Source organism: Petromyzon marinus, chromosome 26 (genome assembly GCF_048934315.1).
Source record: "Petromyzon marinus isolate PM22_M1 ecotype Great Lakes invasive population chromosome 26, UKy_Petmar_22M1.pri1.0, whole genome shotgun sequence".
In the NCBI taxonomy this organism is placed as follows: domain Eukaryota; kingdom Metazoa; phylum Chordata; class Hyperoartia; order Petromyzontiformes; family Petromyzontidae; genus Petromyzon; species Petromyzon marinus.
The window spans coordinates 3,808,012-3,832,871 of NC_133692.1; the positions used below are offsets into that span (position 1 = coordinate 3,808,012).

Here is a 24,860-nt window from a genome sequence, read left to right on the forward strand (position 1 = left end):
ACCATGAGACCAAGGTTTCCCGCTCCCCCGTGACCCTGGGCTGACCGGAGTTGCCTGGACACAGACGTGGAAAATAGCAGGAGCCACGACCACGGCCTGCATGCGGGGACGCTCGTTGAAGGACGTGGTTACATTCGTGAATCCTGTTCCTTGATCTATTTGTAAACAACGTCAAATACGCGACCTCCTCCAATCGTTCACGTGCGACGTGAGAAAAGCAGAAGGCAGGCAGACCGTGCAGTCAGGGAGATGAGGTCAATGCTGCTATTCGGCATTAGCATTTCACGGGGTTATGCGAAGACGTGGTGAGTGAGACACGGTGAGGGAGAGACGGGTAATCGAGACAAGGTGAGGGAGATTGGATGAGGACAGGTAGCGAGAGATGGTGAGGGACAGAGGATGAGTGACAGGGTAATGGAGACAATGTGAGTGAGACAGGGCGAGTGGAGACACGGTGAGATAGGTAGCGGGAGAAGCCTCTCTGTTCAAGTCTCCGAGGTCGATGTTGTTGACCTCGTCAGAGTGGAGGAAGCGAGGCCGTGCGTTCGCTGCTCACGAACCATGGACAGCGGCGCCCACGGGGAGGCGAACCCCAGAGCGACGCGACGATGTTAGAGTCCCGGTCAGGGGGCCTCCTCCTCAGGGATCGCGGGGACCCCCCAGCATCAGGCGGGGCCTGGAGCCGCATCCCAGAACCCCACGCCCTCCTCCCCCTGGGCCGCTGATGGGCAGGGGCCCAACCCGATGGGACCCAGGGAGACCGCCAGGGGGGCCCCGCCGAGTAGGGGGTGGAGAGGAGTGGAGGGCCCTGCCTCTGGCGGAACCCCACAGGAGACGGGGGGGGGGGGGGGGGTGGTCCAGCATACAGGAGTTCTGCGGTCAGCTGGTAGAGTCCCCTGGTCCTTGGTCTCGCTAGTTGGGGAGAGCTTGGATCTCGTGGTCTGAGGATACCGAAGTCAAGGCCGTAGTGTTCCGCCTCGTGGAGGTCTCGATTGTTCGGGGGTCTGGGAGACCTCTGTTGTTGGAGTCTGGGAGACCTCTGTTGTTGGCTCCTGAACTTGGGTCTCTGGTTCTCCGATGCGCGGCCCCTGGGCTATCGTGTCTTCGTGGCGACTCCGGGGACTCCGGGTGTTGTGATCGTGCGCTTTGCTGCTGCCGGGGCACAGTGACGTCAGTGTCTTTGTGCGCTTGCAAATACTGTACGTGTGTTTACATTGGAATCGACACATTATTGATCATTTATGTTTATTTTTTTTGCGTGGATAGGCGCATTCGTGAAAATATCAAAGAGATGTCCCCTCCTCCCTGGGCACCGGGACTCGGCCCCGCGCCACGCGACAGCTTAATGCAGCGTTCGAGAGTGTTCGTTTTCATCCTAATGACACCCATGTCTCCGTCACGGAGGGTGCGGCAAATCACCGTGGCAATGCTTCTTAGCCATTTCATCAGCATAAGAACCTGTCTCTCTCTCTGTACGCAGTTACCACATGAGGATGAACGAAAAAGGACTCGATCAGTTGTTGAAACTGCCTTTTTAATGTTAAGCAGATTTTGATTCTTAGTGTTGCCAAGAGATGGAGCATCCGTTCGGATCTCTCGCAGAGCAGTGCGACCTTTCGTGTGAGAGAAGTCCTCGCGGGTGGATATCACAGACGTGAGAGAGAGATCTCTGCCAGTGACCTCTGGGGTCCACACCGTACGTAGGGGACAGCACCGCAGACAGTAGTAATATTTGTGTCGCACGGCAGTCAAACCAATAATTTAAATGAGCTGGAATGTATCCAAAGTGTCATCGTTGGTGGCCCTCAACTCGCCATACCGTACTTGGGAACCCGGTTTAAACCATAAGGTGGCTGCCTGGATTCGAACCCAGGACCTCAGCGGTGCCGACTCTGCCACCGCCACTTCTCGTAGACAGCAATTTTTTTTTTTTACAATTCATGATAAGACAAACCGACAGTATTAATTCTCAGATGTAATTTAGACAAATTAAGTCCACAACCAGATTTGAAGAGCTGGCAACAATACACAACCTGACAAACGTGAAGTACATCATAGCCTCTGCCAGGTCATCCAGTGGATCTGCTCCGAATGCGTACCACTGTACGCAGGCTGAAGCGTCTCGGTGCTTATGAGCTGCAACAGAGGGCGCGCAAATGCAGGTCGAGCGAATGCTGCGTTATGTTGCGCAGCATTGGTCTTTTACATAGCCTGGAAGTTTGATATCGGAATAGTGTCCCAGAAAGTATGAGAAGAAGTTATTAAAAGTTTTTAAAACATGGTGATTCATTCTTATTTTACAAAAAAAAATAGCATCTTTACATTTATTTGCCGCTATTTTAGCGATAAGTCAAGGGATATCTAGGTCGATGCTCTCCGGTTACCCGGGTGAAAGTGGGCTAAGGCCTAGCCTGCATCTGGCCAACTGGCTCAAAAGGGTCACAAACAATAAAACGCACAAGTGAGAGCCCTTCCCTGGACTCACGCTGGGTCTCATCGCTCCTGCAACCCAGCTGGGCTCGATTCCGAACCACAACGCAACGCAGCATTTAGTTACAACTTACCCAGGTGTGACGTAGGTATACAGCACCACAAACAAAGGCAAATATCCCCCGTATAGAAACAGACTACTCGGGAAAGTGCTGTTAGTGAGCACCGATGAAGGCCGGTACAGCGCGCGAGGGGGTGGGTGGCCAGCACAACGCTCGGCCACCTTTGTCCCCCGAGTGGCGATATTTGCACACCGCACCAGGTACTCATTTGAGGCTGCGACGACCTCGGGGAGGCCCAGGACCGGTTCAGATAATCGTGACTGATGTTGGCTGCAAGCAGGAATCGAACTCGGGTGGCTGGGTTCGGAGCGTAGCGTGCAAACCGCTACACTACCGCTGCCCACAATAGAGCACCGCACGCTCACGCACACGGACTACTTGTGCGTCATTATTGTGCCCTTCACAACGGTCCGATCGCACAGCAGCTAAAACGGCCGCTGACTTTTAGAACACAAACGAAGGCACATTTTTGCATCAGAAAAAATATCACTGCGCGTCACCGCATAATTTATAAATGTCGCTAGACAGGTCTCATGAAGTGTCACAAAACAATCTCCCGAGCGTTACAAACTGTGAATCGATACATGATCCTTAACACTCGCCTGGAATCGCTCCCAAGTCCACATCATGTCCCTCGCCCCAGAAAGTCGTTGGATTTTGTCGCTAATCACTTCGACAAAGTGTCATTTTTAGAGAAACCCCTAAAAGTCGCTCCATCTAGCGACAAAATCGCCGAGCCGGCAACGCTGTCCCAAAGGATGGTCGTCAGGGTGGCGAGATGTTAACTACCTCGCCAGGTAAACAGGAGGTCGTGGGTTCGATCCTGACCCTGACGCCTGTATATTTCGAGTTTGCGTGTTTTCTCTCCCCATGCTCGTGTGGATTTTTCTTCGGGCCTTCTGGTTTTTCCCTCCACATTTTGAATGAATATCACGCGTTTAGAGTATTTGGCTACTATAAAATTCCACATGATGATAAGCCACTTCGGTGAGCTAACATTTGTTTGGCCAGGTTTCTTTTGACAAAAGAGCTCAATAGCTCAGAGGGCCTTACCTGGTAAATAAATTTTTAAATATTTTTTTCACTAAAGCCACCTCCCGGCGGCCCGTTAGCAGAGGGCACGGCGCCGACGCCGCTAATCCATCCTCGTTACGGTAACTCCCCCCCCTGCGCCGGGACGACCGGGAGGTGCCGTCAGCCGAAGTAGGCCCAGAGGAAGATGCCGGCGGACATCCAGACGAGGAGGCACGCGTTCATGAGGCGCCTCGCCCTGGGATCCTCATACAGGGCGGCCTCGACGTCCCCCGCAGGTGGCAGAGAGGCTTCGTAGCCCCGCTGCTCCGTGCCGGCGCCCGAGCTCGGCGGCCCGTCCAAACCGCAGAACCACAGCAGCGCCCGCTTCCACAGTGGCCGGCGCCGGGGCAAGCTGCCGTCGGAAGCTGCGCGCACGGTGGGGGGAGCGTGGGGGGCACGATGGTGGTAGCCGAGTGAGTCACCTCGACCGACGGGGCATTGATGCGAAGCGCCAAACCAGCGGGGTGTTACAGTAGTCGTGGGATTAATTCTCGCAACACAGTTGCAAACGGTGTGGCTCAGTGCTTTGGTTTTACCGTTAAAAAAGTGTTACAGCGCTTTATAGGATTTTTTAATTGAGATTAAAAGTGTTATAGTGCGTTACAGGATTTTTATTTGGGATTAAAACCGCACATTTTTCAAACCTCTCCCCATGCTACTCCAGCGACGCCACAGTGGCGACTCCACCGTGACTCACCTCCGTCTCGCGTGGGCTCCGAGTTGCCCTGCGCGATGGACACGTCGTCGCGGAACGACGCTTTCTCGGTCCCCCCGGCGGCGTCGGCGGCGATGACGTGGGCGTCGTTGCCATTCCGGTCCTCGACCGGCGCGAGGGGCTTATCGTTCCGCGTGAACCACGTGAGGCGCACCAGCTGTCGGGACACGGCGCGAATGCAACGACACCACCCCCCCAGCCCCCGCGGCGTTACTGGCGGCCTACGAGCTAACACCGCCCCGCAACGGCGCGACTGCTCTCGCCACATCTCGGGAAGCTAAGCAGGCGTTTGAGCCCGCAGGGGGCCCTTGAACGGGTGGCCACGGTGTCGGCTGCCACCGGTCTACACTGCGGCCAGGGGAAGGCAGTGTAGAAAACTGTAGGGTGGGCCAGATGTCTTGTGACCCCCCCCCACCACCCCCCCCCCCCCCAACGAATTGGCCCCGAACATTTTTGTTCCTTTGCATATTCATTTATGCTTTTTTAAATAAACCTTACAGAGAAACGCTTTTACGGGCATTCGATAATTATTTCAAAGGATTCTGGTGTGCGGCAATGTGACTGGCAGAGGGCCGTATCCATTGTTATTGTGCTGTACATGGCCCCACGGTGGCAAAATGTTAACTACCTCGCCTGGTATACAGGTGGTTGTGGGTTCGTTCCCGACCCTGATGCCTGTATATTTGGAGTCTGCATGTTCTCCCCCGTGGTCGCGTGGATTTTTCTCCGGGTCCTGCGGTTTTTCCCTCCTCATTTAGAATCGACATCACCACGCGTTTAGAGAGTTTGGCTGCTGTACATTTCCAGATGATAAACGACTTCGTCAAGTTATCATTTGTGGCAGGTCGCTTCTGAAAAAGAGCTATACAGTTCAATGGCACTTACCTGGTAAAATAAAAAGTTTAGTTTTAGTTTACTATGGCCACCTGCATCAACCAATGTACAATGTACATTACTGGGTGGGTGGGGGGGGGGGGGGAACCTTTAAACAATGCGGGAGCCTGACGGAAATCTCAGGAACGTACGGGCCAACCGCACGCCTCCCGCAACGGTGCCGTCACCTGCTCGGGCGTGGGCGCATCGGTGGCGAGGCTGACGGCCACGATGACCACGAGGGTGATGCAGGAGAGGATCATGGAGAAGTAGAGGTAGTGCACGTAGCGCGTGATGGACGGGCGCGTGTCCTCGTCGCCACAGCCCGGCTCGGGGTACACGAAGTCGAGGACCATGCGCGTGAGGCCGACCGCGAGGCCCACCATGAGGCCCCAGAACGTGCCCTGCGCTCGGCACGCGTCGGAACCGCGGTTTGCGGCCGTTCTCCCATTAGCACGGTTGCCAGTGATGGACTGGGTCAAAAAATTGGCCCGGGCATTTTTAACCACGCAAGCCCAAATTCGGGCTTTGGGCAATTATTATATTTGTTTGTCATTGTTGTGCAACAAGCTGCGTAGTACTCGTAGCTAGATTTGCAATGTGACGTATTGGCGTGATTTTGCCGTGCGATCTCATTGGCCCATTTGGACTGGGCCCAAAAAACAGATGGGCCGGTGAGGAGAAATCTTTGGGAACTTAATGCCAACTGAGGGCGTAAATAAGCAATGAAGTGGACACATTTTTGCAATTTCTCTACACAGACCGGCTCACTGGCCCTCGGAATGCACCACCCCATTGGGCAATTGCCAGTACGGACTGCTGTCCTATTGCCCGGTGTTGGCTTTCGTACGGTGCGACAGAAGTTCAAGATACGTGCGTGCGTGAGTACGTTCTGCGGCACTCGCAGTCACCAACTCAAGGCTCGAATGCGTTTCAGTTTTGTTGCCAGAAAAGAGGGGAAAAACCTATTCTTATATTTTGGTACTGGCAAAGGAGGTTCCATTAAACGTTTGTCGAGTCGTGGATTCGTAAGCGGTGAGCAATCGCAGATGTCGCTTGCACGCGTGTTTTTGTTTGCGCCCGTGTGTGTTAACGTCTTTGTATTTTGTGCGTTTTGTATGTGTGTGCGTTTGTGAGCATATTTACATGTGTCTGGGTCCAATGTGTGTCTGTATGTTTGTGCGTGCATGTACACGTCTGTTTGGCGGAGCTGTTTCTGGAGGAACCCCTCGGGTTCTTTCGGTAAAGTCACGTAGATAGAAAATACAAATTAAATTAAAATAAAAAAAATTCATTACAAATAATAGCAAAAAAACCCACGACGTTTAGATCACAACACAAGCAGTCTTCATCAGGTGGAGAGAAAAGGATTCAATTTTATTTTTATCTTCTATCTATGTGACTTTACCGAAAGAACCAAAGAATATGAACCCCTCGGGGTTCCTCCAGAAACAGCAAAAAGCCACTTCGACACTTCGCCTGGCACAGGCGCCGAGGTGACGTCCCTGGCACTTGGCGAATGGCGGTTGTTGTTGTTGTTATGTCTGTTAGAGGCTATACGGCGGTTCTTGGTGGGTGTGTGTCCGAGTGTGCGTCTGTCTGTACCGTTGAGAGCGGTGGTGCAGTGGTTACCACACCGTGCTATAAACCCGGCAATCTGAGTTCGATTCCTGCTCACAGCAAACATCAGTGACAAATATTCAAACCGGTCGCAGGCCTCTCTTAGGTCGACTCAGCCTCAAATAAGTACCTGATGCGGTGTGTAAAATATTGTCGTTAGGAAGAGAAAGGTGGTCGGGCGTGATCCTGGCCACCAACCCCCTCGTGTGCCGTGCCGGCCTTCATAGGTGCTCGCAAATAGCACTTGCCCCAACAGTCTGTTAAGGCTTTACGGGGGATCTTTGTCTTTGTGTGTGTACGTGCGTTGTGCGTACGGTCTCGTTGGCCCGCCTCCAGGCGCAGGCCAGCATGAACGCGATGGCGACGGGCGGCTGCAGGTAGGAGCTGATGGCTTGGATGTAGAAGAAGAGCTGCCCGCCCTGGCTGGCCTGGACCACGGGAATCCAGACGATGGACACCACGACGAGCACCAGCACAAACACCCTGCAGCACACGCACAGACACCCTGCAGCACACGCACAGACACCCTGCAGCACACACACAAACACCCTGCAGTACACACACAAACACCCTGCAGTACACGCACAGACACCCTGCAGCACACACACAAACACCCTGCAGCACACGCACAGATACCCTGCAGCACACGCACAGACACCCTGCAGCACACACACAGACACCCTGCAGCACACACACAGACACCCTGCAGCACACACACAAACACCCTGCAGCACACACACAAACACCCTGCAGCACACACACAGACGCCCTGCAGCACACACACAGACACCCTGCAGCACACACACAGACACCCTGCAGCACACACACAGACACCCTGCAGCACACACACAAACACCCTGCAGCACACACACAGACGCCCTGCAGCACACACACAGACACCCTGCAGCACACACACAGACACCCTGCAGCACCAACACAAACACCCTGCAGCACACACACAGACACCCTGCAGCACACGCACAGACACCCTGTGCTTTGGACACCGGGACAGTCTTTCTGAAACTGGAACTGTCCAGACCAAACCGGGATGTTTGGAAGCTTAGCAGACTCGCACTCGGAAAAAGCCGCTGATTTAAATGTAAATTAGTTTAAACGATTGTGTAATGAAATGCGAATGTGTAATGAAATGCGAATGTGTAATAAAAAGAGCCTAATTCAGGAGAGCCTGAGATTGTTGTACTGTATGTTGAACTTCTTACGCACCGTACGTAGCCAGCCGTGCTAACCGGAGGTGCGGGGGATGAACAACAAACTCAACAAAAAAAAGCATTTCGAAAGAAATTCTATATAGATTTAAGTGCATAGGTCCAGTGGCTTCCTAACATCGGAAGGAAGAGTGTTCCAGATGGCTGCAGAAGCACATCTGAAAGCGCACGATGCAGTGATTAGAGTGGCGTAGCACTAGGTATGAAATCCAAAGTACCTGAAAAAAAACCCCAAGCACAGTAAGGGGGGGGGGGACACTCAACATTGCCATCTTTTGGCAAGACTTTCGAAGCCACGTGCCTACAACACCTGGGCAAGCCCTTTTGGTCACCAATCCAAACATTAACCGACCTCAAATCTGCTTAGCTTTCGATATCCGACGATATCGGCAGCACTTATGGAGATGTTTTTTTTTTCTTCTGGGCAACGAAAAATACTTTCCACTTGCGTGACCTTGCAGGAAACAAGCTGGCAAGGGCCCCGTTGTTTGAAAAAAAATTAACGGAAAAGTAAATGATCGGTGGGGCGGGGGGGGGGGCCAGGGTGGCAAAGCAAGCGCCGGGCGACGCGTGGCGCTCGTCCAGAAGACCCAGGGAGAGAGGCACCCGACGGCGCGGGGTGTGGGAGCGCGCCAAGCGTGGAGACCTGCCGACGATCATGAGCTCGCGCTCGGAGGCGCGCGGGCGGATGTAACGCCACAGGTCCATGGTGAAGATGGTGCTGGAGGAGTTGAAGATGGAGGTGAGCGAGGACATGAGCGCGGCGATCATCACCGACATCATCAGCCCGCGGAGCCCTGCAGTGGGGCACGCGGCAACACGCGGGTGACGCACGGGCCGACAGACACGGAGGCGCACGGAGGGGAACATGGGGACGCTGCGAGGTCGTGCACCACAGGAACTCGCGTAGTTGTACATTGTACTGCAATACACGTAGTGTATGAACGTAAATTAAACCGCTTGAATCGCTGGGCAGCGCTCACCCTCCGGCAGCAGCTCCATGACGAGCTTGGGGTAGGCAATGTCGGTGCAGCTCACGCGGTTCTGGCACACGGCCTCGCACACCTCGGGGTCCACGCACGCCACCTCCTCTGGACGAGACAAAGATCCCCCGTGTAGCCTTAACAGACTGTTGGGGCAAGTGCTGTTAGCGAGCACCGATGAAGGCCCGCACGGCGTGCGAGGATGTGGGTGGCCAACACCACGCCTGGCCGCCTTTGTCTCCCGAGTCGCCTTGTTTTATTACACACCGTACCAGGGACTCATTTGAGGAGGCCCAGGACTTATTCAGATAATCGTCACTCGTGTTGGCCGTACGCAGGAATAGAAATAAGGACTCCGGGTTCATAGGGCAGTGCGCTAACTACTGCATGTCTCTCTCTCTCCATGGTCGTGTAGATTTTCCTCCGGGTCATACAGTTTTTCCCTCCACATTTAGAGTATTTGGCTGCTATACATTTCCACACCATAAGCCACTTCTTTGAGCTATCATTTGTGGCCAAGTCGCTTCTGAGAAAAGAGCTACATAGCTCAGTAGGCCTTACCTGGTAAAATAAAAATAGTTTAGTAAAAAAATTAAATTTAGTTTTATTCCCAGGACAGAATGTAAATCAGCCCCCCACATCGCTCACAGTCACTGCCCGTGGCGCAACTCACCGGTGAAGAGCACGCGGCTGATCATTCCCGGGAAGACCATCATGAAGAGGGGCAGCACCTTCATTGAGGAGGCAAAGAGGGAGGCGCCCTTGGCGTGCGAGAGGTTCTTGGCGGACAGCGACCTCTGAACTATGACCTGCGGGAGAGTGGAAGGCAAGGCTCGCCGTGTCTGTGCCGCACGTGGACGCTCGCCGCACGTGACGCTGCACGTGGAAGGACGCCGCACGTGGAAGCTCGCCGCAAGTGACGCCGCACGTGGACGCTCGCCGCACGTGGACGCTCGCCGCACGTGGACGCTCGCCGCACGTGACGCCGCACGTGGATGCTCGCTGCACGTGACGCCGCACGTGGAAGCTCGCCGCACGTAATGCCGCACGTGGACGCTCGCCGCAAGTGACGCCGCACGTGGAAGCTCGCCGCACGTGGAGGCTCACCACGCGACAACGGATATTGTTCCGCGCCCAGCAGCAACGCCGGTGGCAGCGCGAGCCAATCGGTGGGGGGATGGGGGCATCACGTGCCGACAAACATTATACTGTATACAAGACGTCACAGTTACCTGCAACATTTTTCAGTTAATTAACTAATTACAATTACCGTAATTAGATTTACGAGATGTTTAAATTTAGAATTTGGTACAGCCCTATGCATTTTATTAATCCGTGGCCCTTTGAGCCACTTGGAGTCCTGAGCTTTTGCTCGGTTTGCTTTACGGCTCGCGCCACCAGCTCGTCAGCACCGCAATCTCGAGCCGCATTTTTAAATGGATGGCATTTCTTTCAAGTCACTGATGCACGGCAACATCAAAATAACGGAGCACAAATAACGGAGTCCAGTCATATCGCTCTCTCAAGCTAACGGCCACCAAAAGCTTTTCAAAGCTACTTTTTTAATTCCTGGAAACAGTTGAAAACACTATTCCGCTTCTCTACGAAAAGCTTTCTGACTATGGGAGGGCGTCAGAGAAATTCAAACGACACTGTCAGGTGGCAAACGGGAAAGGCTATTTTCAAATATAATTTGGATGTGAAATCAATTTGCCGACTCATGAGTGATGATTGCAACGTTGTGTGAACTGCCCTTTAACTAACGTATTATTCAGCCTGTTTATAAACATACAAAAATACAAACCGTCACCTCATGCACTACCGATTTGGTAATAATTTACATTTTTTACGCGCACGGTCATCGCTCTCGAAGAGAGAATGACTCAGAGCCGTGAGGGGGGAACCACAGACGAACGGGAAGGCAGCCACATGGTGAGCCAGCACCAACAATTTCCCAAGCTCTGTGGTCCTCTATATATTAAGATGTATATCAGCCAATTGATGTTGGAGGAAACTGGAGCACTCGGCGAGCCAGGGTACGGCTTCCTCCTCGACTGCCACGGGAAGGGAGTTTCCCAACATTCGTGCGGTGATCCACTGACCCACCGCTGCCACCTCCGCAGTGCCGGACCACAGGCAGCCCACGTGTGTCACCAGCGCCCGAGCTGAACGAAACTACGTTCTGAAGCCACCCAACGCCACCGTCCATCTGGAGGCCACAGCCACGCAGGCGGAGGGCCGCCGCCACCGTACCTGGTCGGTACACCAGTACCAGATGGACGGGATGCTCATGCCGACGATGACGGCGGGCCACGGCAGGTCGGAGGTCACGGGGTCGCGGAACATGTGGAAGGCATCCTCGCGCGGGATCCCGCACGTCGAGTTGGGGTCCCGCCGCGTGGGGATCGCCAGGAAGTAGCGCTCGTACAGGTTCTCATAGCCGCCGATGTTCCAGAAACCTGACGGGAGGGATTGGGCAACGCCCGTCACGGCCAACTCGCTGGCAACATCTCTCGAAGGCCTAGTTAAGGGCTGAGCCTGGAGGGTGCTTGGCAGGCTGACCTCTATACAAGCTGGCTCGTCAGGGGGCATCTGCGGGGATGCGCTTTTGACTTTGGAAACAAACTGCCACTCACTGTATCCCATGAGGATGAGCGCTCCGATGAACATGATCAGCGTCTGCAGCGTGTCGGTGTAGATGACGGCGGCCAGGCCACCTGGGAGGGGATCGCACGGAGGTCACGGTCGGTGAACGACATAACGCAGGGCCCCCCCCCCCCCCCACTGCCAGAGCACAACACAGCGCCGACGTCCACGCTGGGGCTGGGGGAGGAGGGTGGGAGGTGGGGGTCGTGGAAACACGCGACGAACCTCCGATGGTGTAGAGCGCCGTGATGGCCAGGAGCAGCGCCACCGCCACGTAGAGGTTCCAGTTTAGCGCCTGCTGGATGAATACGGCGCCGGCGTACATGTCCACCTGGCGAGTTGGGGGAAAGCAGAATCAGAATATTTGTTCATGCCGAAGGAATCCGATGAGCTATGAAGCGCTTCCCGATGGCGGCTCGCCGCTCATCCGTGTCGCCACGGGGACGAGGAGCCCGGAGGTTGGTGTGCGCCGGGAGGGACGGCGTGGGCGCCCGCCGGATCGTACGATCGCGCAGCTGAGCCCACGAGCCGTTACCGATATCTTGGTGAAGATGTAGATGAAGAGGTAGAGGACGGCGATGTAAATGCGGATGCGTTTGCTCCCAAACCTCCTCTGCAGGTATTCGGGCATCGTGGTCACCTGCCCAGCGGGGGATGACACGATTAGAAAGATGGCAGCAGTGACTCTGTCTCCGCTCGGCTATGCCCACAGCAGATGCCGTCACCGTTCAGGCTGCGGTCTAACCTACGGGTGCAAATCGATATATAACGCACGGCGTGAAGCTACGGATTCCTTGCCAAGCTCTGCGCGTCTATTAATCCCACAGGCATGCTCTATCCTCCACACCGTGTTGACCAACGTCCCACACTGGGACTCGCCGGTGGCGGCGTGAGGAACAGCACGACCCAAGACAGAGAACCGCTTCCTCACCGCCATCCCACCACCGTTTCGTCTTCCCGGCTTCGGGCTGCCACGACAGCCGTCACAGCCCACTCGGTGGAGGTGCTCAGCAACGGGCCGTGCCATCGCGCATTGTCGATGAGTGGCGTCTGACCGGGACTCGTCGGTGAACTCGGGGCCCTCCCTCCCTCTACACTGCTGCTGATGAAGTGGACGTCCTCTGGCCCAGCAGGATGGGTGTGCGGCAGTACTAGTAACAATAATAACACGAACAAAAACCGTCGGTAACAAGTGTGACGGGCCTCACCCCGGATGCGATGTAAATAGGCAGGAAGACCCAGGCGAGCAGAAGCACCACGAACATGCCCTGTAGGAGACACGTGGAGAGTGAGGCCCTGGACGGCACCCTGCACACAACACCCTGCACACAACACCCTGCACACAACACCCTGCACACAACACCCTGCACACAACACCCTGCACACAACACCCTGCACACAACACCCTGCACGGCTCCCTGCATGGCACCCTGCAGTGTCATGCACGGCGCCCTGCCCAGCACCTTGCATGAGCCACCACCCCATCTGTGAGTTTTCCGCATCCCACGTACCAGTAAAGTACCACTCGTAATAGTTACGGGAGGCAATTGTGGACGCAATGCGTGCGGGCGTGTGTTGCGTTCACAACACTAATAATGATGTGTGCTTATTGCGTTTGGGTGTATGTGTACACAGCACTTTGTGTGTACATGGCACTCGCCCCAAGTCTGTTATGGGCTATATATGGGGGGGTGGATTTCTTTGTCTTTGTAATACAGTCCACATTAGGTGCACACTAACAGCCCGTGTTGCATCAGGTCAATCAATGGAGTAGCATTCGAGTGTGCAGGGAGTGCAACTTCACCGGAGCCCATGGGCCAGTGGCGCCCAGGCGCTGGGCTACGAAGAGGATGGGGGGGGGATAGGCTGAGGCCACTGCTGGTGGTTGGCTGGGGGCCCTGGCAGTGCCGGCTTTAGGCACGGGCAAACGTAAGCATCTGTTCAAAGCGCCGGTGGCAAAAACTGTCCTGGGCAGCGTCACTTCACCCCAACAACGCTGGACTACCGCGTCGGGCGCTGCTGGCTAAACGGGATCAGCGTGGCCCGTTAACGACCCCCCCCCCCCGTCCCCCGCCGGCGTCGTGGCGCGGGGGGGGGACGGGGGGGGACGGGGGGGGGGGACGGGGTGCCGCGTGCGTGGTGGCGACGCGCCGAGAGGAACGGACGTTGAATTCGTAGGCGGCCACGGCGATGCCGGAGGCGGCGGCGCTGCCCGCGAGCCCCATGAAGTGGCCGCTGCCCACGTTGCTGGCGAAGAGAGAGGCCCCGACCTGCACGCGTGCACGGGAACACCACCACCCACCGGCAGCTTGGGCGACTCCAACGCGGCATTGGTCGCATCACCCCCACCCCGCCGCTTCCAACGCTCATCTCCAGCCACAGAGAAAATCCCACCGCCCTCATCACGTGCACGTTTGGCGAACTGGATGTAAGATGATTGATTAATAGCTATCATCAGCCATTGTCTATCCACTGCTGGATGAAGGCCGCATCCCCTCCCCCCCCCACGCTATCGTCATCACTCACGGTCCCTGTGCTGCTACCGGCCATCTCACTGCTGCGCAGGCGCCCGTCTCGTCGCTCCGTCTCCGTGGCGGCCGTCCTCCTGGAGCTGTTCCGTCCCCTGACTGCCGTTCCGTCACCAGCCTCATCCATCGGCCATCATCCCATGAATCCACTGCTAACTGAAGGCCTCCCCAACGCGGCGTCGGTCGTCGTTGGAGCCGATTGACCGCACTTCACCGTGCTGCTCGACGCGGATCGGTGAAGGGGGCACTAAAGGCTGTGTCAGCTATCACTCACAACGATGCTAACCGTGGTGAAGAAGCGTAAACAACTCGGCTGTCTGTAAACAACTCGCTTGTCTGGCACAGGGGGGGGAGGCCTTCACCCAACAGGGGATTGACTAGGGCTGTGAATTATTTACATTTATACCATAACATTGCTAATCTTCGCCAGGCTTCCAATTGCACACCGGCCACCCTCCCTAATTCTTCCATGCCGTCTCCACCGTCATGATCGCAGTCGCGGGTCAAGTTAACGATCATCGACGACTCAGATTTTGCTTCGACTGCGAGGAACGAGGCAGCGCGTGGCCTAGAATCGTCCGGCACGGCGTCACTCGCTCAAGCGTCGAAAATCCGGCACGACCCGGTCGATTCGTTTCTCACTCGACATTTTCCGTGTCGCTGGTAGTAGCCGCGTGGCGAGGGGATACTCGATGCGGTGCGCGAGATATTTTTCTGGGTCACCGACACGGATACAACCCGACTGGAATTAAGCTCTGAGCTCGACAACAGATGTCGCACGTTCGTTCACATGCCCTATCGTGTCTGTGGTTGCCACCTATGAGGTGTAACAACAACAAAAAAAACAGCACGTGTCATGAGAAAAGAACATCTCACAATATCAGAGGAGGGCACAACTGGATGTAAAGGCATCGTTTTAAGTGGTCTATTATAATAATTCGTAGTAGTATAATGTAAATGACAAGCACTTTTAATGTCCTGAGAAAGACTGAGAGATTTCCCAGAACGGTAGCGACCTCCTCAAAGAAGATGACCCCAGACAAACCCAGGGCAGGAGGCAACCCAAGTCAAGTCACTTGCTCGGTAGGAACTCACCGGCCACCAAACCATCTTCTTTCCGGCCAAGAAGTATCCGGTCACCGTTCCCCGCTTGGTACTCCACATAGACTGTGCGTGGAGATGAGGAATCGGCCGCACACACACACATGAACACACACGCATGTGAACATACACGCACATATAGTACACACACACACACGCGTACACTTGCGCACATGCACACGCGCGCACACGAACACAAGCACATAAACACACACGCACATGAACACATGCACATAAACACACACGCACATAAACACACACGAACATACAGTACACACGCGCGTGTACATTTGCGCACGTGCACACACGAACACACACTCGCACATAAACACACATGCACATAAACACGCACGCACATGAACACACAAAGACGCACGCACATGAACACACGTGCACGGACAAACGGCATACATCACAGGAGATCAGCGAGCGCTTACATTCCACTGCATCGCTTGCGAACATTTGCATCGCCTTCTTTAGCTTTAGGGCAATGCTGCCGCATCACCTCTGCTCCTCTTGTCATGAATGTTATAACCAAGCTCCGTTATGTCTGGGCGCTGTATATGCGGTCTATTTACAAGCATCCGCTCAAAAGAGTTTGGTGCGCTGTGTTTTATTTGTATGCGAGCACTATTTACTGCTGTTTATACTGTTTGCGGTAAGTTCTGGCGTGGGTTTCGAGTAATTTGTTGTTGTTTTTGCTCTTGGCATTTTGCACATTCCCACTCTCCAATGCGCTGTAACTGCCACCACTGCCGACCGTCTTAGGCTGCGGTTCGTCCTTGTAACAAGAGCTGCTGAGCTCATTGGGGCCGTAGCAGCTGAAATTATAACAACATTAAAGTTTGTGCCTATGAGTCTCTATGCAACTCTATGTACCTCTATGCAACTCATTGGATATCTATGTCACTCGATGCATCTCTATGCAACTATGGATCTCTATGCAACTCACTGGGTATCCACGTAACTCGATGCAACTCTATGGATCTCCACGTAACTCTATGTATCTCTGTGCAACTCATTGTATCTCCATGCAATTCATTGGATCTCCGTGTAACTCGATGCATCTCTATGCAACTCCGTGTAACTGCAATGTCCTGTGACTGCCGACAGTCTTGGGCCGTGGTCGTGCTCATAATGGAGCCGCTTAGCTCCATGGGGCCTCAGCTGAGATCATAAGAGGCTGTCAAAATGTATGCAGTGGATCAATTCTAGCACTTGCTATAAACGATGAGAGGAGTGCGCGCAGACTGCAAGCCAGTAATAGCAATAATGACGGGCACAACACAATGATTTTGAGACTGATTGCAACTGTACGATTGGCCCTCTCATATTCTTGGTACTTTCGGTAAAGTCACGTAGATAGAAAACAAAACAAAAATCTATTTTTCAAAAATCTATACATTGAAAATAATAAAAGCAAAAAACTGCAATTAATTACTATTTTTCACTTTTTTATTGTGGTTCTTTTCTTTTATTATTTTTAAAAAAATAGAATTTACATTTTTTATTATTATATATTTTTTCTACGTGACTTTACCGAAAGAACCAAGAACATTAATTCCTGCAGTCACAAAAGTTTTAAGTCAAAATGGTCCTCTCATCTTGCCATGCTGCGTGCATACAGAGTGGACGGAGAGTTTGGCGATTAAATAAAAGAAGTTAACAATCACTCAGTTTTGCTCCGCTCACTCATTAAGTAATAATTGCTCATTCGGTAAGTTTCCGTGGCTGAGTGAATGTTATCCGGCGGAAATTAAACACCAGCGACAAAGTGCTGAGCTCACAATAGGGCTGTGAATAATTGGTCACCCGGCGAAGTTTAACTTGGGAGAACTTTAACTTACCGTCTGGAGATTCACAGGCCCTATCTATAATCCCCGTACATTCAACTGAGGTGACCACAGTAGGGATTTAAAACGCAACCGTGCCGAAACTGACCAAAAAAAAAACACACTCCGACTGTGCAAAATGATGCCTGATCATAACGGGAGACCAAGCAAAAATAACGGACACATTTCAGTTCAACCGTGACAGCAAGCTGGATTTGGAAATGCTTTTTCAAACCATTGGCCATCTGCTCGCCAATGATTGGCAAAGGCCATCGACTCTGGAAGGGGGCGCGCCCAAGAGGAAGACCACCGCAGAGATGGAGCTGTGGGATCGGCACATGTGCACAAACGAGACTGAACGTGTCATCCCTACACCACGAAAGGTGCGGTGACCAAGTAAACGCGCAACGTGGGGCCAAATTTTGCACTTGGGTTGGAACCGTTGAACCGACGTTTGCCCAACGTTGGCCCAACGTTCAGTTTTTACCGGGAGCGACTTGGGTCGGCCTTCATCCAGCCGAGGATAGACCATGGCTGGCGATGATTTCTGTGACCGCAGTTTCACGCAGAGGCGATGACAGCCGCGGTCACGGCGGCCATGAAGAGCAACTCGGACGCTGCAGCAGGAGCGGTTAAACCTCCGGCACAGACGCAGCCAGTGGAGCACGCTCACTGTCATCGACAGCCAGGGTCTATCTACTGCTTCATGAAGGCATCCCCAGGTCATCACCATCTTTCAGAAAATTAAGCGGGCACCTGGCTCACACCAATCACGAGCTTAGGGGTCGATTATAGGCGGTGAAAGAAGCGCCATTGTGCCCTCATGGGTACTGTTCCCATATGTACGTCTGCTCACTTCCACCAGAACATTATTTTGAAATGTGTAATGATGTGATGGCGCTTTGGGGAACGGATTTGTGCCAGAAAGTTACCAGATGGTAACTAGAAATAAATTGAATTTGACTTGACTGGTATCAGCCCCTGCGGCTCCGATTGGAACCACCTCCAGGTTCTACTTGGTGATTTACAACGAAAGTTGATAGCGTTCATGCATTAGCTCCGTCTGTCCATCCATTCGTAACTGTGTGGGGGGGGGGGGGGGGTCACTATAACTCTCGCGAAGATGATCCAATATAAATTAAATTGTAGCATGAGGTTGCATTTCCTATCAGGGACTTGTGCTGTTGAAAACCGGCTGAAATGATCGAACAGTTATTACCCTAAACTTGGAAACACACACAAGAGTAACGAGAACTAATTGTAAAATATATTTTGTTAAAATATTGTTTGCCCCAGCAATGACCCGTCAGCTTCCGCAGCCGTTAATTAAATACATCTGAGAACTACCGCGTGTTGCAAAAGGTTACTTAATAATAAATGCGCATCCACGCTTTTTCCTAACTTGTGCTGATAAGCCGCGTGTAAACAATTACATTTTTTCATGGCACAATTTTATCAAGAATTGTGTGGCCAGTAAACACTCAACATAAATCAGGGCCCCGTGAGCGCTGGTATGTACATATTTTGAACTTCTTTCGCACCGTACGTAGCCAACCGTGCTAATCTGAGGTGCTGGTGGACATGGGGGACAATCCATGTATGGAAACTGCACCCGTTACGAATGACTCCTAACCCTGAACACAAGAACACGCGACTCAACTCCGTTTTACGAGAGAGAAAATGAAATGTGATGAAAACGAGCTGCCTTACGACGCAAGGGGGAACGACGCCGGGATGCCGTGCGCGAACGCGGTGGCCGTCACTCACCCACAGCCCCACGGCCAGCACGAACACGAAGTACAGCACCAGCACCGCGATGTCCACGCCCGTGAGGCCCCGGGACCCGAGGACCCCCACGGTGGCCTGTGCGCTGACGGTGGGGCCCGGCCGGGGAGATGTGGCCGCTTGGCCCGGCATCTCCGTGGCGACCCGCACCCCTTGAATCTCGGCAGCGGCGGTGGCCGCAGCGGAGGCGGCGGTGAAGGGAGTGGGATTGAGCTCCGGGGGGCTCAAGGTGCCTCCTCGCCTCGTTCACATCGGAGTTCGCTTGCGCTGCGCCTCACAGGCGACCGACGCATGGAGGGGCTGCGAAAGATGGAATGGCCGGAGCTACTGAAGGAGCTGGAGCAGCTGCAGTTGCTGGGAGCCAGCAGGGCGTGCGGTCTCCACTTTGGTCGCACGACATCGAGAGGCGGTGATGCAGTGCCCGGCGACCCGCTCGCGCTGGAACCAGGGTTAAAGAGTAAAGTGTAAATAAATCATTTATCCTGGCCTCCATCCCCCCCCCCCTCTCTCATGCATATGTATGATGTGAAATTATACCACAGCATTCTTTATTGGATCCTAGTTTATGCTTGCAGCACGCACTCGTGTACGACATTCAAAACGAGGGCAACCTTTAGTCGTGCTTGGAATGTTTGTGATTTGGGTCTTGATGAAGCTGATGGTCGTGGAATAAGGGAGGCAAGATTATAAACCTCGACCACAGGGCAATGGTCCTGACTGTGGGGAGGTGGGGGGGTGCGAGGTGTCAAAGGTCAATCGGCTCAACTCTCATCTCCGCTCATCTTCGATCATCTTCTCTCATCTCTAAATTTCTCTAACCTATGATAATGTTATTTAATCTCTCATCACGGTCACCGCATTCCGCTTTATCGGATGCACTTCTGCGGCCATCTGGAACGCTCTTCCTTCCGACATTAGGAAGCCACTGGCTTCCTAATGTCAGAGCTATGCACTTTTAAATTGAAAAATAATTATTTAGCTGCCTTTTGTGTTTAGTTTGTTGTCCTTTCCCTGCACTCACTGTCCATGACGGGTTGGTATCATCACCAACTCGTATTGACCAGCGTGGTGAAGTATGGTCACATTCTCCCCCCCCCCCTCCAAAACGATATTGTAGCCTCAAACACGGTCCTTCGAGTCTCTTGCAATTCGCGACTTTATCAAACATGTACGGCCTTTTTGTAAATCCACGCGCCAAGTTATTCTTTAGAACTGATTTTAGTGTTAAGTCTGCTGTCCTTACCCCGCACCTCTGACGAGCGCGGTTGGCTACGTACGGCACAAAAGAAGTTCAACGTACATAGGTACATCTCCGTCCCCTTATCTGCTCCTCTAATCTCATCGGTATGTTATCTCTCGGTCTTCACCGAAGCACAAAGTCCGACCCGGGCAGCCACACAGCCCGACGACCCAAGTTGGCTCTGGCCCCAGTGGTCGCAGACATCATCTCTCTTGATCACAATGTTCTCTGATTTTCGCACAAAAACAAAAAATTTCCGGTGGGGGGGGGGGGGGTTTACAGTGAACAATAAAACGAAGAAATTAACAAATAAATGCGACAATTAAATAAAAGCACTGAAAACTAAAAAAAACAACGGCAATGATTAGCGTGTATTTATCAAAAAAAACGTTATGGATTCTTTTTTTACTGAACATGTAAGAGTTTGCAACCATTGACGCAGACCCGTAACTCAGTTCAGCTCATTCATGCCTGGAGGTCGAATTACCATGACCAGTATTGGATGATAAATCTGTGCCAGACGGCCTCTGGCACTGGACAATTAAAAAAGCAGTACACGGACCTTCAGATAAAGGCAGGTGAGAGCTCATTGAACTTTTCAAGAGACCTGGTCCATTGACAGTCTCATTATTGAGGGCCACCAGGTTAAGAAGTACTGTACAGCAAAGGAGGGGGCGATTGACGCCCTCAGCAGTATAAATGACCGTTATTAGCACCGACTGTGCAAGGTGGTCCAGATGTCTTGCGACCCCTCAAATAATTGACCCCTCAAATCGTTTTTCCCTTTGCTTATTCGTTTCTGTTATCACACCTCATTGGTATGCAAAAATATTAAGTGTTAGAGAATTTAATGAGAGTCACAAGACATCTGGACCACCGTGTACATGACTTTGTCATACCCACTCCGGATGAAGTCCTCCCCATGCCCTGTCAGTCATGGGTCGGGTTGTTTGACCATACTTCACCACGCTGGTCGTAAACATTTTTGAAGTGGGGAGATGGGTTATGTGGGGGGGGGGGGGGGGGGGGGGGTCAGGACCGGTTCAGATTTCATCACTGATGTTAGCCGTGGCAGTTAATCGAGCTAAAGTCGTCGGGAGTTCATAGTGCAGCACGCTAACCATGGCGCCACCACTCCTTAAACAAATAAATATAATGAAACACCATTTAAAACAACGCAGGGCGGTTGTGGGTCCGTGTAGTGACGTGCAGCTTGTGCGCTGTCATATATGCTGTGACCAGACGTTCCCCTATGCAGCCACTGGCTCCCGCCATAGAAATGTGGAATTTCTACCACTGCCTACTAGTTTTAAACAGGCTTGGCGTGTGATTGAATAATCGATATAAATAAAGAGCCTCATCTGTTCGTCTCAAAAATCTCTACGGTACCTCCCGGCAAGCTGGAAATCTGCAATTTGGTACATAGAGAACTTTTAGGACGCGCACAACAGGAAATATATTGGAAATCCGATATTGTTCATTTGAAGGCCCCCAAATCCCGACTTTAAGCGCCCCATAAACATGTTTGTGTATAAATTTAGACTTAACTTTCGTGACTGCAGGAATTCATGTTCTTGGTTCTTTTGGTAGAGTCACGTAGATAGAAAACAAAAATTAAAAGCAAACTAACCCACGACGTTCCGATTGCAACGCAAAGCGGCCTTCTTCTTCAGAAGACCTCAACACAAGCGTGTTCTTCTTCTTCTTCAGAAGAAGAACACCGCAACACAAGCGGTGTTCTTCAGGCCGCAACACAAGCGGTCTTTTTCTGACCGCTTGTGTTGCGGTGTTCTTCTTCACCGCTTGTGTTGCGGTGTTCTTCAGAAGAAGACTTAACTTTCGTGACTGCAGGAATTCATATTATTGGTTCCTTCGGTAAAGTCACGTAGATGGAGGAAGACCGCAACCACAAGCAGTCAGAAGAAGGCCGCTTGCGTTGCGGCCTTCCCGTGTTACGATCGAAACGTCGCGGGGTTTTTTTGCTTTTAATTTTGATTTTTGTTTTCTGTATAAGTGACTTTACCGAAAGAACCGAGAATATGTTTGTGTATTTCATTCAGAAACCCTTCAAAATATAAGATTGCGTTTGTTTTCGTTTGATAGAGCGTTAAACAGCAAATAAAATGAAAGCGAGAACCATTGGTTCTATCTTTTATTGTGTTAGAGATATGTCGGATTCTAGCGGTTTTGAAATAACAAATTCGCATTTTATGATGTTCAAATTAGAATAATTCGAAAACGGTAAAAGATAGGAGCTTCCCTTCACATGGTATTTAGTTAATACATTTTTGTTCTCCTAATAATAAAAATTACGAAATCTTTAAATTAAGAGGTTTCCGATGGGTATGCCTTTAAATATAAGAAGTTAAATGAAGTCGTCAACAATGTTTTTTTAATCGTAGATAAAAAATTGTAAATAATCATATCAGTTCAATTATTATATTTATTGAAAACTTTTGCCTGGCGAAGACAGGCAAACGTTGCTTGAGTGACAAAATCTGAAAGCTTTATGATCTAGTATTAAAATAAATTACACCCCTTTGGGAATCCACTGCTGGATGATGATGGCCCCCCATGCCATGACTGAAAATGTGTTTCTGGCCACTGCCTTTTGACGTTAACACTTTGATGCTCCCGTAATCACACGAATGTTCGCAAGAGGCCTTTGCCGATTCGAAGAATGTCATTAACTGGTGGATCGCACGTAACCACGTCGTTTTCAGCTGACGATTTGCAGCTAAACCCATTATTATACTGTACTGCATTGCCTATGCTCCACCTATCTTCCACCAACCTGCACTGACCAGCGGGGTGAGGTATGGTCAAATAATCTCCACTTCCCACATGTAGGTTGAACTTCTTTCGCACCGTACGTAGCCAAGCGTGCTAATCGGAGGTGCGGGGTAAGGACAACAAACTTAACACAAAAATCAAAGAAAAACGTCTTCAATCTAGATTTAAAGTGCATGACCCCAGTGGGGTGGATTTACAAGAAGGCCGTTCATGTTTGATAAAGTCGCGAATTGCAAGAGGCTCGAAGGACCGTGTTTGAGGCTACATTATCATTTTTGGGGTGGGGGGGGGGGAATGTGACCATACTTCACCACGCTGGTCAATAAGAGTTGGTGATGATACCCACCCGTCCTGGCCAGTGAGTGCCCTTCATCATACTCAGATGACAGCCCTCCCAAACTGAATCTAATAATGAATGAGGAACATATGCGCCTAAACAAACATAAAAATTCTGTAATCCGTGTATAAAACCTGCTATGACATAGGATTCAGAAACGTAAGACACCGACAAAAGAAAACTAAACAAAGCTGATGAGTGTGCCCGATGCTTTGAGAATCATCCCGTGGCGGGGCGGTGAAACGCCTCCACAGCAATCGCCGCGTGGATCGGACTTAATGAGTTATTGAATTTGTCAATGAATGGTGGATGAGGGCAATCAGTGACAGCACGTGTGGGATAATGAGTAGGCCAATCGAGATCATGGTTGGATTGGCGAATGAGTGGCGAGTGAATGAATGACTCTGGTGAGTTGGTGAATAATTTAGACAGATTATAAAAGACTAGGGAAATGAACAAATGTGCCGGGTGAATTCAAAGGTGAGTGAATGAAATCGGCCAGGTTGGGGCTGATCGAATGGATGTATTAATTAATTGGTTAGGGAGTGGATACATGAACGAGTGATTTTAGTGTGTGCATAAGTGAAATTGTCACTAAGGGCGATGCATGGAATTGAGTGGGCGAGTTAACCTTCGGGTAACTTGTGATTCTATTTCGAACGGCCACTGTTAAGCAGATGTATATCATACCTTATAAATCTCAACGTTCATCCTACACAGTCCCATCAGAAGAAATACAAATAGACAAAAACATTTTGCCCGTATTGCAACAGCAGTACACCGTATGGACATGAAAACTCAATTTCCCTGTACAAGAATACGGGTACACCGTATAGATTGACAGGTATGATGTATGGTCAATACACCCGCAATATTAATCAGGGCGGCCTGCCGCATTCGAAACGTGAATCTCCGTGCAAGCAGCGAACGCGCTACGGCTGGCACGGGTAACCACCCCACAGAACGAGAGAGTTGCATGCAGTGAGTGGGTGAAGTCAATGGGAAGGACATACATTCCGTGACCCCATTGACTGTGCGTGAATGAGCGTGTAGGTGGGTGAATGAATGCACGGCGGAATGAGTGGCTGAATGAATGGGTGACTGAATGTGTGCGTGAATGAATGGGTGAGTAAATGAGTGGGTGAATGCATGCGTGGCTGAGTGAATGAATGGGTGAGCGAATGATTGGGTGATTAAATGAATAGGTGACTCAATACATGGGTGAATGAGTGGATAAGTGAATGAGTGTGTGACTGAATCAATGGGTGACTGAATGAATGGGTGAGTTAATGCGTGGGTGACTGAATGAGTTGGTGAACGCATAAATGGGTGAGTTAATGAGTGGGTGACTGAATAAATGGGTACGTGAATGACTGGGTGAGTGAATGACTGGGTGACTGAATAAATGGGTGAGTGAATGAGTGGGTGACTAAATGAATGGGTGAGTGAGGAGAGAGGAGGGGGGGCACGCACGGTCCGCGTCGCGACACGTGGCTTTGCCTTGCAGGGGGGCATCCGGTTTCTGGCGCGCGCCCGCGGGGGGGGGGGGGGGTTA

General features: G+C 51.9%; 1 protein-coding gene across 1 annotated transcript; it reads right to left on the bottom strand.

Annotated features, from left to right (window-relative positions):
• Nucleotides 1–1,228: 1,228 nt before the first annotated feature.
• SLC5A11 (solute carrier family 5 member 11) lies at nt 1,229–24,845 on the bottom strand. Its single transcript, XM_032961122.2, has 16 exons — nt 24,779–24,845; nt 18,918–19,373; nt 15,313–15,384; nt 13,855–13,959; nt 12,898–12,957; nt 12,225–12,329; nt 11,915–12,020; nt 11,680–11,760; nt 11,297–11,502; nt 9,717–9,852; nt 9,044–9,151; nt 8,707–8,857; nt 7,149–7,317; nt 5,403–5,618; nt 4,324–4,498; nt 1,229–3,991 (listed from the first exon to the last, which is right to left on the bottom strand). Exons 2-16 carry the CDS (start codon nt 19,065–19,067, stop codon nt 3,747–3,749), a joined length of 2,085 nt encoding a protein of 694 aa, XP_032817013.1. The 5' UTR covers nt 19,068–19,373; nt 24,779–24,845; the 3' UTR covers nt 1,229–3,746.
• Nucleotides 24,846–24,860: the final 15 nt, after the last annotated feature.